This window comes from Camelina sativa, chromosome 17 (genome assembly GCF_030686135.1).
Source record: "Camelina sativa cultivar CO46 ecotype springtype chromosome 17, ASM3068613v1".
In the NCBI taxonomy this organism is placed as follows: domain Eukaryota; kingdom Viridiplantae; phylum Streptophyta; class Magnoliopsida; order Brassicales; family Brassicaceae; genus Camelina; species Camelina sativa.
In genome coordinates this window covers 34,132,592-34,148,830 of record NC_141896.1, presented here as the reverse complement: position 1 = coordinate 34,148,830, position 16,239 = coordinate 34,132,592, and the positions used below count along the sequence as shown (strand labels likewise).

At 36.3% G+C, this 16,239-nt stretch overlaps 1 protein-coding gene across 1 annotated transcript; it reads left to right on the top strand.

Annotated features, from left to right (window-relative positions):
- The first annotated feature begins 12,963 nt into the window (after window positions 1–12,963).
- Window positions 12,964–16,033, top strand: LOC104758185 (uncharacterized). The gene is made up of 6 exons (XM_010481012.2): window positions 12,964–13,411; window positions 13,621–14,598; window positions 14,691–14,781; window positions 14,874–15,031; window positions 15,117–15,327; window positions 15,421–16,033. The coding sequence occupies exons 2-6, from the start codon at window positions 13,741–13,743 to the stop codon at window positions 15,879–15,881; spliced, it is 1,779 nt and encodes a 592-aa protein (XP_010479314.2). The 5' UTR covers window positions 12,964–13,411; window positions 13,621–13,740; the 3' UTR covers window positions 15,882–16,033.
- The last annotated feature ends 206 nt before the right edge of the window (window positions 16,034–16,239 follow it).

Genomic DNA, 16,239 nt, shown 5'->3' with positions numbered 1-16,239 from the left:
AAAGTGTTTAATCGTAGCCGTTGATTTTAATTAAAGTGTTTCTAATGTCAGCCGCTAGATCTGTATCTTTAAAAAAAATGAAGAGAGTTACCTTAATTCTGAAAAAATCATATCCTTATCTAAGATTTTGGAAGTACACAATTTTTTTTTTTTACTATATAATAGTTATAAGTTATAAATTATAGTTATTATTTGATTCATTAGTTAATTACAAAATAGGTTATATGGATTGACTTCATTAATCATACACAAGATTTACATGATTTAGAGATTAAAATAATTACTTTACTTGCATTATTATTAATTACTAGCAATATATACACTTAAATAGTATAGTCCAAAGAATAATACAACTTAAAGAAATTAAATCTTTAACAAAAAATTTCTCTATTATACACGCCTTATAGAGTATATTTATACAACCATATATATTGTTAGACAATTAAAGAAATATAATAAAATCTCCTAAATTCTCTATATATTAATAGAGAAGCATTTTGTTGAAAATGCTGATGTGTCGTCGCCAGAACGATTTGGAGATTTAATTGCAATTAAACATATTTACAAAATAAGTCTTTTGATTTATTAAATATACCATTAAATATATAAAAAATATTTATTTCATTATTATTTACATAAATGTGTCATTAGAATATAGTATAAGAATATATAAGGTAATGTTTCTTTCTATTAGTTTTTAAAAATGAAAGTCTTCATCAACTATTTCAAAAAAAAATATATTTACCAATTTAATTATCATTTTCATAACATATTTAATTATTTAACGTAAATTACATTTCATAAACTGTTAAAAAACTTATTCATCTATTTAACTTTTTGAAATACAAAAGTTATTCTCCGACTTAAAAAAAATTGATGACTATTCAAGTACTCCCTCTGTTTCACAATAAGTGTCATTTTGACACATTTCACACAAATTAAAAAATATTAAAATATACATATATGCTCTTATTTAATAATGTTTAATAAGTTAATTTAGTCATAGATTAATGGTAAAACTAGAAAATCTAATGAAAAAGATGCATTAAAAAATATAAAATAGTGCATTAGAAATGTAAAATGACACTATTTGTGAAACAAAAATAAAATTCTAAAATGACACTCTTTATGAAACAAAAGGAGTATATATTAAAAATTGATTATCACAATAATCTTAAAAATAAATAATATTATCACAATAATTAACATTTTTCCACTTGAACGGGTGATGTTGTGAAACACTTAGTGGACTCACTAGACCGGCCCATGTACTAAGCTATGGAGTCTCGGACCATAGGCTTTACTCAGTCCATACAGCTTCGGCCCATTAGCCGAAGCCTTACTCGGCCCTTAATCCTTAAGTCGGTTTAGACCTAGACTTTGTATTCTACTATATATATGCATGTAATCCTTGGGAATTATCAATAAGAAACACAAGAGCTTTATCCCTAAACTCTACTTTCATAACACGTTATCAGCACGAGTCTCTAACCCTAAAACCCTAATAGGCAGCCGCCGATCCTTCTTCCCTAAACACCCTAAAACCGCCTCTTGTTCTTTCTCCTTCTTCGAGAATCTCTTGATCTCGAAGTTCTGTCTGATACACAAGCATCCTTAGCTTGTGATCGAGTTTCTATTAAAACCCTATCGAGGTTTATAGTTACTAGGCTCGGGGGTGAGTTCGCGCGCAAGGTGTGACAACCCGTCCGTGGACCCCACTAGCCTCACTGCTAGTTGTCCCCATAGGCTGGCCCTGCAGGGCATCGATCCTAACCCATCACTGTGGATTAACTCACATAATCCACCAGTAGGTTATTGGTGCATCAGGCCTTCCTCGAACCCTGGTCCCTCACCCTTTAACAACCTTCCCACAGACAAGCTGTCACCAATTGGCCTGCAGATCAATTGGTGACAGCTTGTCTGTGGGAAGGTTGTTAAAGGGTGAGGGACCAGGGTTCGAGGAATGCCTGATGCACCAATAACCTACTGGTGGATTATGTGAGTTAATCCACAGTGATGGATTAGGATCGATGTCCTGCAGGGCCAGCCTATGGGGACAACTAGCAGTGAGGCTAGTGGGGTCCACGAACGGGTTGTCACACAAGGAGTTGCTCGCGTGGAAGCTGTTCGCGGTTCGTGGTTCGTGGGAAGCAAGTTCGTGGTCCGTGGAAGCAGTTCAAGGTTCGAGGTTCGTGATATCTGAGGTCTTTAGCTCCCAGATCCTATCCAGTCAGAACCCTAAGGTGTTAAGGTAAACAAAGTTCAAACCTTCTCAAAACCCTATAAATCGAACTTGAACTTAAAACTATGGAACCCTAAAACATCCAAGTGTACAATCTAACAAACCTTGAATCCTATAAATCCTAAGACTTAAAAATCGGTTGCTTAGAATTGTTAGATTGATTGACAATTGCACCATATACATCAAGCTTTGAAATCCGATTTTTGGTTGATTTAAATTGTTTAAAGTTGCTTGATTGTTTGTGTTGCATAAGAACCTAGAATTAAATTGTTAGAAGCATAGAGAGATTAATCTAACTGTTCTAGGATGATAGACTTGGATCGTTCATGCATCATATAATTAAAATCGGACCATGATAGTATATTATAGAATTGGCCGCATGAACTAGAATTGTGTTCTAGGATTGATTCCGATCAAGTGAAATTATTTTGTTAAATTTCCATAATTGTGAGATCATGAATTTGGAATTAAAATATTAATCATGATAAGTCTCTAAATTAATTTAGCAATTATCCAAAAGTTTTAAGAGACTAAATCCTAGACTAAATAGGAAAGTTAAGAAAAAGGAAATCCTACTTAAGTTTGTTGCATGCATTAGCCTATTTGCTTTTGTTGTCTTGCATGCATGAATTTAAACCAAAAACCAAATATAATAAGGCATGGTCGGTCTCAAATATCGCATGGCCTAAGGCATGGTTCGATCTCAAATATCGCATGTCCTAATGATTGAGTGCATGGTTCGATCTCAAATATCGCATGCTAATATTCGGATGTCTATTTCTGTTGTATGCAGATGGCAAGCCTTAAGAGCTTAGACTATGCAGTCTTGAATGCTTCTGGTGACAATTACTTGCTATGGGCAATGAACACCAAGATCAACTTGAAGTCAAAGGACTTGTACGAGTGTGTCGAAGAGGGTAACAAGACCTCGGACAAGAATAAGAATAAGTGTATCCAGCATATGCATCACCACATTGCTGAGAGTCTCAAGAACCAGTACCTATTTATTGAGGACCCTTTCGACCTTTGGACAACGCTTAAACGGCGATATGGGCACCAAAAGACGGTGCTTTTTCCAAAGGCCGAGTATGAGTGGAAACACCTAAGGATCCAGGACTTCAAAACCCTGGACGAGTATAACTCTGAGCTTTTTAGGATTGTCTCAGTCCTTAGGCTGTGTGGTACTGTGGTAACAGAGAAGGAGCTAATTGATAAGACTTTGTCTACCTTTAGCCCTAACAACATGGTTCTTCAGCAACAATACCGGCAAACAAAGTATGCCGAGTATGGGGCCCTAAATGAGGTGTTACTGCTAGCTGAGCAGAACAATGAACTGTTGCTGATGAATAGTGCTATGAGACCTCCTGGTACAGCCCCATTACCAGAAGCACACAAAGTGGATGCGGGAAAGAAAAGTTCTGCAGAGCCTAAGGAGCCTAAAGAGCCCAAAGAGACCAACTACGTCCAAGAGAGAGACACTACGGTCGTGGTCGTGGTGGCAGAGGACGTGGTGGTCGAGGGGGCCAAGCTGGCCGCGGACGCGGTGGTAGAGGCCGTGGTATCTCCAAGCCACAAGCTAAGGCAAAATCGGTTTGTCACCGATGTGGTATGTCAAACCACTGGATGAAAAACTGCAGAACTCCCAAACATCTCATTGATGCATATCAAGAAAGTTTGAAGAAGAACCCAGAAGCTAACTTGGTGCATCTCGATGATGAAGGAGACTTCGATCATGAGAATGATGACTCCCTAGAGACCTCCGACCTCTTTACAGAGGCTGAATGAATTTTTCGGTTTTTATTTTGGTTTAAAACTATGCTTTTATGCTTGATTTATTTCTATGTATTGGATAATTGATTTGGTTTAAATTCAAGGATTTATTTTATAAATTGCCTTATTGAGTTAAAACACAAAATGTTGTTTTATAGAAATGGCTGAGGATATGAGTGAACTAGTGGTGGACAGTGGATCCAGCCATACCATTTTAAGAGATAAAAGATATTTTATAAACCTCACCATGAAAAGTGCCAATGTTAGTACAATTGCGGGTATAGCAAACCTTATAGAGGGCTACGGCCAGGCTCACGTGTTGTTGCCTAAGGGAACATACATTGAATTAAGTGATGCCTTATACTCACCCAGCTCCAAGAGAAATTTGTTGAGCTTTAAAGATATAAGATTAAATGGTTATCATGTGGAAACCAAGGGTGAGGGAACTAGAGAGTTCCTATACATTACAGAAAATGTGAATGGACAAAAGAAAGTCTTAGAGACTATACCTGCACTAGCCACTGGTTTATACCATGCTAAGATAAATATGATAGAGGCTAACTTGGCAAAGCATAGAATGTTTAGTGAAGAATTCACATTATGGCATGACCGGCTAGGCCATCCGGGTTCGAACATGATGCGTAAACTAATTAAGAGTTCGAATGGGCACAACCTAAGTGAAAGGAAAGTTATCCCTAAACATCTCACGTGTGTAGCATGCGCACAAGGGAAACTTATTATAAGGCCTTCACCAGTGAAAGTCACAAGAGAGACTTTAAACTTTCTGGAAAGGATTCAGGGAGATATATGCGGACCAATACACCCATCTAGTGGGTCGTTTAGATATTTTATGGTGATGATAGATGCATCAACCAGATGGTCGCATGTTTGCTTGTTATCCACAAGAAATCTCGCTTTTGCAAAGATGTTGGCTCAGATTATAAGGCTAAGAGCACACTTTCCAGACTTTCCACTTAAGACTATACGTCTAGATAATGCTGGTGAATTCACATCCCAAGCGTTTAATGATTATTGTATGTCCATGGGGGTGAGTGTGGAACATCCTGTGGCACATGTCCATACACAAAACGGACTGGCTGAGTCCTTCATTAAACGAATACAAATAATAGCTCGACCATTGTTAATGAGGTCGAAGCTCCCTGTGTCGGCTTGGGGACACGCAGTATTGCATGCAGCAGAGCTCATACGCATCAGGCCATCTAGTGAACATAAGTATTCACCATCCTAACTATTAACGGGTCATGAGCCAGACATATCCCATCTCAAGACATTCGGTTGTGCCGTTTATGTACCGATTGCTCCACCACAGAGAACTAAGATGGGACCTCAGAGGAGGATGGGAATATATGTTGGATATGAGTCTCCCACCATCATAAAGTATCTCGAGCCACTCACAGGAGATTTGTTTAAGGCCAGATACGCGGACTGTCAATTCATTGAGTCCGAATTCCCTGTAATGGGTGGTGAGAATAGCAAGCTGGTCAAGGAATTAACATAGAATCAAACATCCTTAAATTGGCAAGATCCTCGAACTCTAGCATGTGATGCAGAGGTTCAAAAGATTATACATTTACAGCAGCTAGCTAATCAATTGCCAGATTCCTTTGCTGACCCAAAGAGAGTGACAAAATCGTACATACCAGCTTGCAATGCACCAGTACGAATTGATGTTCAGAAGGAACACAATACTCAAGTGGCTACAGAGTCTAAAACCCGTTTGAAACGAGGTAGACCATTAGGTTCCAAAGATAAAAATCCTCGAAAGACTAAAGGTGCAAAACAGACCGAGGTTCAGGGAATTACCGAGAAAACAGACATGGCCGCGGCACATGATAAGGAGCCGGATGGGGTTCAGGACGCTGAACCTCTAGGTCCTGAGAATATTGATAACGATGAGATATCGATCAATTACATCATGTTTGGGATTACTTGGAACCGTAAGGATATCGACGTCGATGATATTTTCGCATACAAGGTAGCACTTGAACTAAATGAGGATCTAGAGCCCACATCTATATTAGAGTGCACTCAAAGCAAAGATTGGCTTAAATGGAAAGAAGCTATTGATGTGGAGCTAAACTCTTTGAGGAAGAGAGAGGTGTTTGGTCCGATCTTGAGGATAACACCTGAAATTAAACTAGTTGGACATAAGTGGGTCTTTGTAAGAAAGAGAAATGAGAAGAGTGAAATCGTGAGATACAAAGCACGACTTGTAGCACAAGGATTCTCTCAAAGACCAGGAGTAGACTATGAGGAAACATACTCCCCTGTGATGGATGCAACGACTTTTAGATATCTAATAAGTCTGGCTGTAAGAGAGAAACCAGATTTGCGGTTAATGGATGTTGTAACTGCATACTTATATGGTCCACTGGATAATGAAATATATATGAGATTACCAGAGGGAATAGAACTCAAAGAAAAGAGTGGTTCTCGAGAACAGTACTGCATAAGGCTAGACAAATCGCTTTATGGACTGAAACAGAGTGGTCGAATGTGGTATAATAGACTTAGCGAATTTTTGGCAAAGAAAGGCTATAGGAATGACCCCATCAGTCCATGTATATTTATTAAGAAGTTTGCAAACAAAGGATTTGTGATAATAGCAGTCTATGTGGATGATTTGAACATCCTAGGAACCTCTGGGGAAATCGCCCAAACTGTAGAATATCTCAAGAAAGAGTTTGAGATGAAAGACCTAGGTAAGACAAGATTCTGTTTGGGATTGCAGCTTGAGTACAGAAACAATGGTATCCTTGTGCATCAAAAGGCATATACAGAAAAGGTACTCAAAAGGTTTAATATGGAGCAGGCTCACCCATTGACTAGCCCCATGGTTGTGAGAAGTACACAAGTGGATAAGGATCCATTTGCTCCTAGGAAGGCCGATGAAAAGGTTCTCGGGCCTGAAGTGCCTTACCTCAGTGCTATAGGAGCGTTAATGTTCTTGGCTAGCCACACTAGACCAGACATAAGTTTTGCCGTGAACCTCCTAGCAAGATATAGTTCTTGTCCGACCATAAGGCACTGGAATGGTATAAAACATGTTCTGCGATACCTACAGGGTACGACAGACTATGGTCTATATTACACTAACTATAACAAAGATGGTTTAGTTGGTTTTGCTGATGCAGGTTATCTCTCCGATCCACACAATGGAAAATCACAAACAGGCTATGTATTTACACACGGTGGTACGGCAATATCTTGGCATTCTATGAAGCAAACCCTTGTAGCCACTTCATCAAATCACGCAGAGATACTAGCAATGCACGAGGCTGGCCGTGAATGTGTTTGGTTGCGGTCCATGACTCAGCATATACGGACAGACAGTGGATTGGAGGACAGCAAAGAAGCAACCATAATCTATGAAGATAACACAGCATGCATCGCACAGCTCAAAGAGGGTTACATCAAGGGAGATCGGACGAAGCACATATTACCAAAGTTCTTCCATACACATGATCTACAAAAGGCCGGAGAAGTTCTTATAGTGCAAGTTCAGTCAAGTGAGAATTCAGCCGATCTCTTCACCAAATCGTTACCGACAACTACGTTCAAGAAGCTCGCGCACCAGATTGGAATGCGGAGACTTAGGGACTTGGAGTGATGTTTGGAACAGGGGGAACAATGTGTGCTGTACTCTTTTTCCTTCACCAAGGTTTTGTCCCAATGGGTTTTCCTGGTAAGGTTTTAATGAGGCAGCATCCCCTAAGCACATTGCAGCGATTCCATCCAACATAGGCACGGTCGTTCGTCCAAGGGGGAGTGTTGTGAAACACTTAGTGGACTCACTAGACCGGCCCATGTACTAAGCTATGGAGTCTCGGTCCATAGGCTTTACTCAGTCCATACAGCTTCGGCCCATTAGCCGAAGCCTTACTCGGCCCTTAATCCTTAAGTCGGTTTAGACCTAGACTTTGTATTCTACTATATATATGCATGTAATCCTTAGGAATTATCAATAAGAAACACAAGAGCTTTATCCCTAAACTTCACTTTCATAACAGGTGAAACATATTTTTACACAAAATAATTAAATGTAAATTTGAATAAAATAAATAAATATATGTGTAAAATTATTATTATGACACCTTATATTCCAAATAATAATTTTACTTGTAATAATTTTATTTGAGTCGATTTATCCCGCATATAGTGTGAGTTGTTACCTAGTTAATTAAATCAAGCAACTAAATTTATATTTTTGTAATCGATTTTGTTCGGTTCTTTGTCTCGCTTCTTTAGATAAACCGTTAGTTATTAATATTATAAATACAATAAATTTTAAAATTCAAAAAAATCAAATATTATAGATATACATTTATACAATCTTAAACACTACATAAAGTAAACAAATTAACAAATCCGCGGTGTATCGTGGGTTAAAATTTAATAAATATATATAAAGCCAAAAAAAAAACTTTACTTTTGTATACATAATAATATATACACAAGATGAAGTGACCTTAGTGCAATGACAGGAGGTAAGTCCATTTGTAGAAGACACCATCACACCCGGGATCGAGTCCCGGCTCCTACGAATATAGGAATTTGGCTAATAGGCCGGCCAGTTGTGGCCCAATGGTTGAAAAAAAAAATATAATATATACACAAGCAATAATAACTAGACAAATTGGAGGGTGAAAACTTAAGAAAAAAAAGCATTTGAGAAGCTTGCCATATACTACTAGTAAGTCGCTTAGCTTTTATATCAGACTTGATTCCTGAATTTTTAATTAACGGCTAGATGCAACCTAGAAGAGAAATATGTTTATATTTGAAAAGCCTTTAGTCTTCTAAACATGGGCTTGTACGTTAGTACGTAACGGCTAAAGACATACGGACTTTGTAGGGGTGGCATATCCCTCTCTCTCTGATGATCCATTATGTGCAACTCACTATCACCATTTAGCTATGTATTTTACTCCCATTTCGTAAATTCCATCCAATTGTATATATATGTCTTAAGCGTTTTTGCCCACATGAATGCCTCAATTGTATACTATATGATTCCCCATTGGATTCACATTAATATTGTACATGTTGTTCTTTCTCAGTCTTGGTCATTATCATGGTATGTATAATTCAAACCTAAGATGTATAATGATTAAGATGAAATGATGTTTCTCTAGACTCTAACCATGACACGTAATATTTTCTACGAGTAAATGGATCCGAGTTTGGATAACATTTAAAATTTCAGAAACTTTTTCCAAAAGAGGTTTTAGATGAATCCATTGCCATAGAGTACTCTTCGCTATTAAGGCATGATAAAAAATAATCTATCATTCCAAACCTCGAATCACCATCTAATTTTCATTTTCATTTACATAACTTTTCCAAATGTAGACTTCGAAGTCGAATTCGATGAGTTTCGTGCTCTTTCAATATTTTGCAAGCTCACTTCTTAGCTAATTTTTCGAGGTTATCGTTTTCAGAATCCTAAGCCATGTGTCAAACAAACAAAAAAAGTGTTAGGTAGGAATTAGGAAATATACAGTGACAAACATATAACACTGACCGCAAAGTATAATGAATTAATTGGGCCATTAATTAATCCTAGAGATTAATCACATGCAAAATCTTATCATAAACCATATTTAATCACCCAAATCTTATTAATTAATCAATCAACTAGCCAAGATATCGATATCCGTATCTCCATCCCTAATCATGTATTAATCATTAATCACAACTAAATCCAAGAGTAAACAATTAATTAGCCAGTAAGAAATGGATATGTATATATCGGGAAACTAAATTGTAAATTTCTAACGTTTTCACTACAAATTCGATATTATACGTAATGTTACATGATTTAATTTGTCTAAGTAACCAGATCACATATATTAATAATAAGTTGCTATAACTAGTTCTTTCAAGTTCAACAATAATTTGTACTAGTAATTATAATCATCGTGTAGCTAGGGTGTATGTATATGATTTGTTCGTGTAAACTCGTTCCTTTGACAGGTGTAAATTCGTTTTTATGTCACGTTGTTGTGGTGTATACTACACAGATTGACCGGTCCAAGGAATAAGTCAACAATTGCATGGGACTCGAGACAGTAGCTATATAGTTTTATTTTTCCTAAATACTTTAATTTTAACTTATATGGTACAATTAGTCGTAGCACCTTCTTTTTAAGATTACCCTATTTAATTAGGCTTCGTCGAAAGATGAACTCACATTACTACGTACATCGATACAACTATTTATTTCAACTATACGAAACTATTTTTTTCGTAACAAATTCGAACTCAACCACCGAGCCACGTATCATCACATAGAAAAGTATTAACTTCAAATCACAAATTCAAACTCAACCACATAAAGACATGAAGCAAAAATACAGAAGCTCTTTCAAATCTGAAGGCCATGCGTGTAGAGTACTCTATTTACCGAACGATATTTTAAAACTTTGACAACACGTACTCTCCCAACTTTATGGTAATTTAAAATATGTTTTTAATCGTAAAAAGTTCAATAATTCGATCCAAACATTCCACGTTCAAGATATATACACCATAAGTCTGTAATAAACTAAGAATCACCTTTTTATTTTTATATAATTGGATATTATATACTCATTTGCTTCATAGTTCAATAATTTGCATGACGAAGATACGAGTTAGGTAAATTGGTATGGTACCGTATAACCAAACAAGTTGCAGATTTTGTTTTTATTAATTGTTAATTCATCACCAAAATTACGTGCGTAGTTTGACCAATCAAATCTCTTGAGATACGAACAATATCATCCAATGGTTCTGATCAAATCACAAAAATGAAAAGTTAGCGAGTTGTCGCATTATGTTACTCGTAAAATATTTATTAATTTATGATTGGCATCCAATGAATCATTTAGTCCTATAATTGTAGATTTGTATTATGCGCATGTAATTTGTGTGTGTGTGTGTGTATATGCCATGAACAACACAGAATTGAGAAAGATTATGCGTTCCTATAAGCTGGGGAATAAATAGTTGTCATATATTTCCCAATCTTTGTTTTTTTTTCTCGAACCAAAGTTTCAATTATTTGGAAATGTAATCAAATCATTTGTTTTGCATATAAGCATATTGTAACTTTTGTAATAATATTTATTTATTGCTCATCAGATATACATTTGTATAGATACCTCATGCCTATATACAATATACATATATATAACTATATAAGCCCATATCGTCGACGACTAATGTTACATTACATACATGAGCGAGCGCTCTCTTTCTCTCTCTATAAGTCACTTTCTAACTTTTGAAGATTCCGCCATTGTTGCATAGTTAGAGCTCAACTTGAGTCCAAAACTACAGTCAAGATTACTTGCTCATGTTCTTACGCAGGTATCGTACTATAGTCTCTATATAGATATATTCCGTTAAATGTATATACGAACATTCACATTCTTGTTTATAGTTTTAATACATATGAATATGATTGGATAAAATGATGCATTAGTAACTGTTCTAACGAACAAGGGTTACTTGAAGGAAATGGCTGATTCCATAACTTTTTTTTAATATATATATATATATATATATATATATATATCAAAACCTGACCACGTAAAAATAAGAGGGATTACATACTTCTTTTTGTATACACCTCTAACACGAAAACTACTGCCATTTGCTCACTGTCACTACATTGAAATAATTAATGTTACAAATACTTAAGAATGACATCACATTATAAATTTACAAACAAGTTGTAAACGAAACTCAACTGATGAATATATATGGTAAAACACTAAAACATAGTGATGTTGAATGCAGCGCTAATTTATTGATCCCCAAATGCGACCGAGCTTCAATATCTAACATCATGATCAGCTACTATCTAAATGGTTTTTGTCACTCAAAAAAAAACAAACGAGAAATCTGATATTTCAGTTATATATAAAAAAAAAAAAGATTGAAAAATATTTTGTTTTCTTCATAATTTATTTCACTACCGGTACAGAAAAGTTACGATCTGTAGAATATACCATCTCCATTAGTACAATTTACAAATTATGTCCATGGAAAAAGAAGAAGAAAAAGCATGTATTTACTACTTTGTTTAAAATAGGACGAATTGCGTCAGCAGTAGTAATAAAGGTGAAAACGAAATGTCATTTATGTGGTAAATTTACACAAAACATACCCAATTCACTGTCTCACGCAAACATCATCATAAAACGTATTACATTCACTGTCAAAAAAAAAAAAGGGTCAGTAAGCATATCCGATGTATAGAAGTCTTCTAGTATAGTTTTAGATCACAACCACTCATTACACTCTTTTTTTTTTTCTTTTCATTTTACCGAATATACGAGATAATTACTTAAAAGTGAATAAGTGAAACATTGTTAAAAATTGCTAGAAAATTTTGTTAATTAGTTTTATAAAATCTTGTAAAATGCTTCCAACAATCTCTGTATTTTTGTAATACTTCCCATGACTTTGTTTTGTAAAGAAAATGTTTAAAATTATGAACCAATAATAGAATAATTGAATTCATTAACAATACTAGATTCTTTTGTTTTAATTGAATAACACAAAATTTTTAGTGACTTTATAAAAATCTGAATCCAATAACCCAAATTTATTAAGATTTTAAATGACATTTTACAAATCACAAACTAATAACATTGAATTTTAACATAGTTTAACAAAATCTTGATCTAATAACAACAACATATTCTACCTAACATTTAAAATCTTTAAAACTTTATTCCAATCTCAAACCAATAACCCCACTTATTTTTTTCAGAATTGTAATATTTCCTGGAAAAATAAAAAGGACTAAATTAGCTAAAATGTTAAGTGTATTTTTTTGTTTAAACAGCTAAAAATTGTCAGAAAGAACGTAAAGTAAAGTAAGAATTTTTCCAATTTTGCAGGTAAAGGTAAATTAATTACTTAATCCGGGTTATTTCGACAACCGTGTCTTCTAGTTTGTTCTGCGCAATAATAAACATGATTCTGATTCTAAAAAGTTTTTTCTTTTTAATTCGCCGTTGTTGCAGAAGAGACATAAAACCCGAAATAAATAAAAAAAGGGGCACAAAAACAGAAACAGAGTAAAAGAGTCTGAGAGATTGGTCGGGGGAGTAAGAGGTGTTAATTGTCTCCTGTCTCCTGGATCGCGGCCACTTCGCCGTCAAAAAATATCTCAGAGATTCTCATTGGGCCGCCATTGATGAACCCAACCTACTCACTCTGTGAAGACACATAACGTGAATGTTCTGTCTATTTTTACATCTCCCCTAGGCCCTCACACACGGGATGATATAACAATAACAAACCTTGCCGAGATTTGAAGAAAGAACATCAAATCAAAACCCAATTCCGAATTTGACTTCATTGCTTCTTACTGAGACAAAGGTACTCACTTTTAGTTAGAGGCTTTTGATTATTCTATTCACTTCCATAGTTTCAGGAACCGTCTTTTTCTGTTCTATATATTATCCTTAAGTTAGTACCTTTGTAGTGAATGAACATTTCACATCGATTTATGCAAGTTCAGAGAATTGAGTCGGGTTAGTTTTTTGTTGTTTCTAATGGAAGATTTGGTTTCACACTTTTGGTCTTAGGTTTAAACATTGAGGAGTTTACGGTCCGTGTACTGCGTTGAGGCTACAAGAAGAAGGTTATATATAAAGGAAAAAAGGAAGAAGCTTTTTTAGTTTTTTTTTTTGCAAGTTGTGATTGAAATGATGAGTGTGGTGGGAAGAAGTGAAGTTGTTGATGATGTGTTCTTTGATTCATCCGATGTTTTGTCTGTTGGTGAACAACTAGTAGTAGTAGAGAAAGAAGAAGAAGCAGGGTTTCTAGTTTGGTCAGGTGTGCCAGTTAGTGTTGAGGAGCGTCGTGAAAGGTTTCTCAAGAGAATGGGTTTATTAGTAGAAGAGAGATTTGAGTCCATGAGTTTGGAGAGGATGACAAGCGATGAGGTTACTACTAGTTCTTCTTCAGATTCATCTCTATGTGATAACGAGTTGCAGTGTTGTGTTAGAGAGGAGAATTATGGATCAACCACTTCAATGTCTGATGATGAGGAACTAGACGGAGAGGATGATGATGATGATTCAGAAGAGATCTCAACCAGTGCTTCTGTAAGTCCATCTCGGAGTTTCAGCAAGAAAAGCTCGAAGAAGTGGTTGTTCAATTGCTTTGCAGGAGAAAAGGAGAAAGATTTCAAATACAACAAATCGAGTGAAGCGACGATGAGCAAAGTGAAGGTGAAGACTAATAAGAAGAGTCATGTAGAGTTATCTGCAACTTACATAGTACAAAAGATAGATGGACACAATGGGAAAATATGGACATTGAAGTTTAGTCCTGATGGTAAATACTTAGCAACAGGAGGCGAAGATGGAGTTGTAAAGATATGGCGAATCACGCTATCGGATTCTTTACTCGCCTCTTTTATGCGACAACAAGAACCAATAAGCCAACAAGAAGCATTAGTTCTGTTTCCTCAGAAAGCTTTTCATATAGAAGAAACACCGTTTCAAGAACTTTATGGTCATACCGGAGATGTTTTGGACTTAGCATGGTCAGACTCAAACGTGAGTGTGTTAGTTTGTTTGGTCGTTTGTTAAAATCTCTTTCATTGTTTCATTACTTATGAATCTTTCTTTGGTTTTTTTGGGCTTTGCAGTTGCTTCTTTCAGCTTCTAAGGACAAGACAGTTCGGTTATGGAGTATTGGTTGTGATCAATGTCTTCATGTCTTCCATCATAACAACTACGGTAATAACTTGTTTTTCTTTGTTCTCAAATCTTTGCAAAAACGTTTTGTTTACTCACTACTGTTTGTTGCTTTTTTGTCTTTCCAAATACAGTGACTTGTGTTCAATTCAATCCTGTAAATAAGAACAACTTCATAAGTGGATCAATAGATGGAAAAGCTCGAATCTGGGGTTTGTCAGAAGAGAGAGTCGTCGCTTGGACCGATCTCCATGATTCCATTTCTGCGATTTGTTACCAACCAAACGGAAATGTAAAATTTCTCATTCACTGTCTCTCTCTCTTCTTTATTCCAAATATCATCATCATCACTGAGATTTGCTCTGTTCTTGCTTCAGGGGTTCGTTGTTGGTTGCATCACCGGAACTTGTAGGTTCTATCAAATCTCAGGCAACGATGTGATGATGGATGAACAGATTCTTATCCGGGGACGGAATAGAATCACCGCGGTGGAGTTTTGTCCTGGAAGCTCCGAGAGAGTAATGGTATCTTCCGACGATTCGAAAGTTCGAGTATTTGATAAAGCTCAAATCTTTCACAAATTCAAAGGTAGAAACTTGAATCATCTTAGTCGTCTTCTTATTTTTTTTTACAATTCTTGATTTCGTCTGTTTTGATTTTCTTGAGATTTTTATATTTCAGCTCCGTCGAAATATGGGAGACAGTCGTCGGCGTCGTTTGTTTCTTCCGCCGGAAAACATATTTTATCAGTCCGACGAGGTCTCGGAATCTATCTCTGGAACAACGATGGTTTCCCGGCGAAGAATCGCGCGGAATCGTCGAGTTCTTTCGAGTATTTTCACTCGCCGGGTGTATCCGCGGCGGCGGCTTGGACTCCGCCGGGAATGGAAGTATGGAAAGCGGCTGAATCAGGGCGAGCGCTGAGACAATTACAGAGCTCCGGGAGATTGTCTCGCTCCAGCCGTGTTACCGCCACGTGGCCGGAGGAGAAGCTACTGATGAATGTAGGAATTTACGATAGTACTACCCTCCCCGTCGGCGAGTTTGATTTTGCCGAGGCGTGGAGGCTGGTCATCGTGACGGCGAGCTTGGATGGGATGATTAGGACATTCCATAACTATGGACTGCCACGTAGATTATAGTTGATTCGATATTATTATTTTTTTGTTGTCTAAATATTAGATATTATAGTTTTCTATTCCTTCACTTCCAAGTTCCTCTACCTGTATAATGGTATTGTTCAAGCCTCGATGTCAATGATACTCTATTACTCCCAAGGCTGACATTTCTTCTATCTCGTATATTGTGTCTATTTGTCTTGGTGCTTTTACATAGTGTGGACTTTGAACAATGTGTAAACGATTTGTTGTGCAACCTTATTTTAGCTATGTCCTCTGATTATGTTGAAAACAAACGCAAATTACAGAAATGTCACAGTAAGTTCAGATGGGGGAATGGAGAACATGCTCAAGATAGTCAAGTAAGTATTTCCTTATGTTG

Excerpts from the sequence above, each read along its gene's own strand:
- LOC104758185 (XM_010481012.2), top strand. The coding sequence starts at position 13,741 with ATGATGAGTGTGGTGGGAAGAAGTGAAGTTGTTGATGATGTGTTCTTT. Across the intron at positions 14,599-14,690 it reads TAGCATGGTCAGACTCAAAC|TTGCTTCTTTCAGCTTCTAA; the intron begins GTGAGTGTGTTA and ends TGGGCTTTGCAG. Across the intron at positions 14,782-14,873 it reads CTTCCATCATAACAACTACG|TGACTTGTGTTCAATTCAAT; the intron begins GTAATAACTTGT and ends TTCCAAATACAG.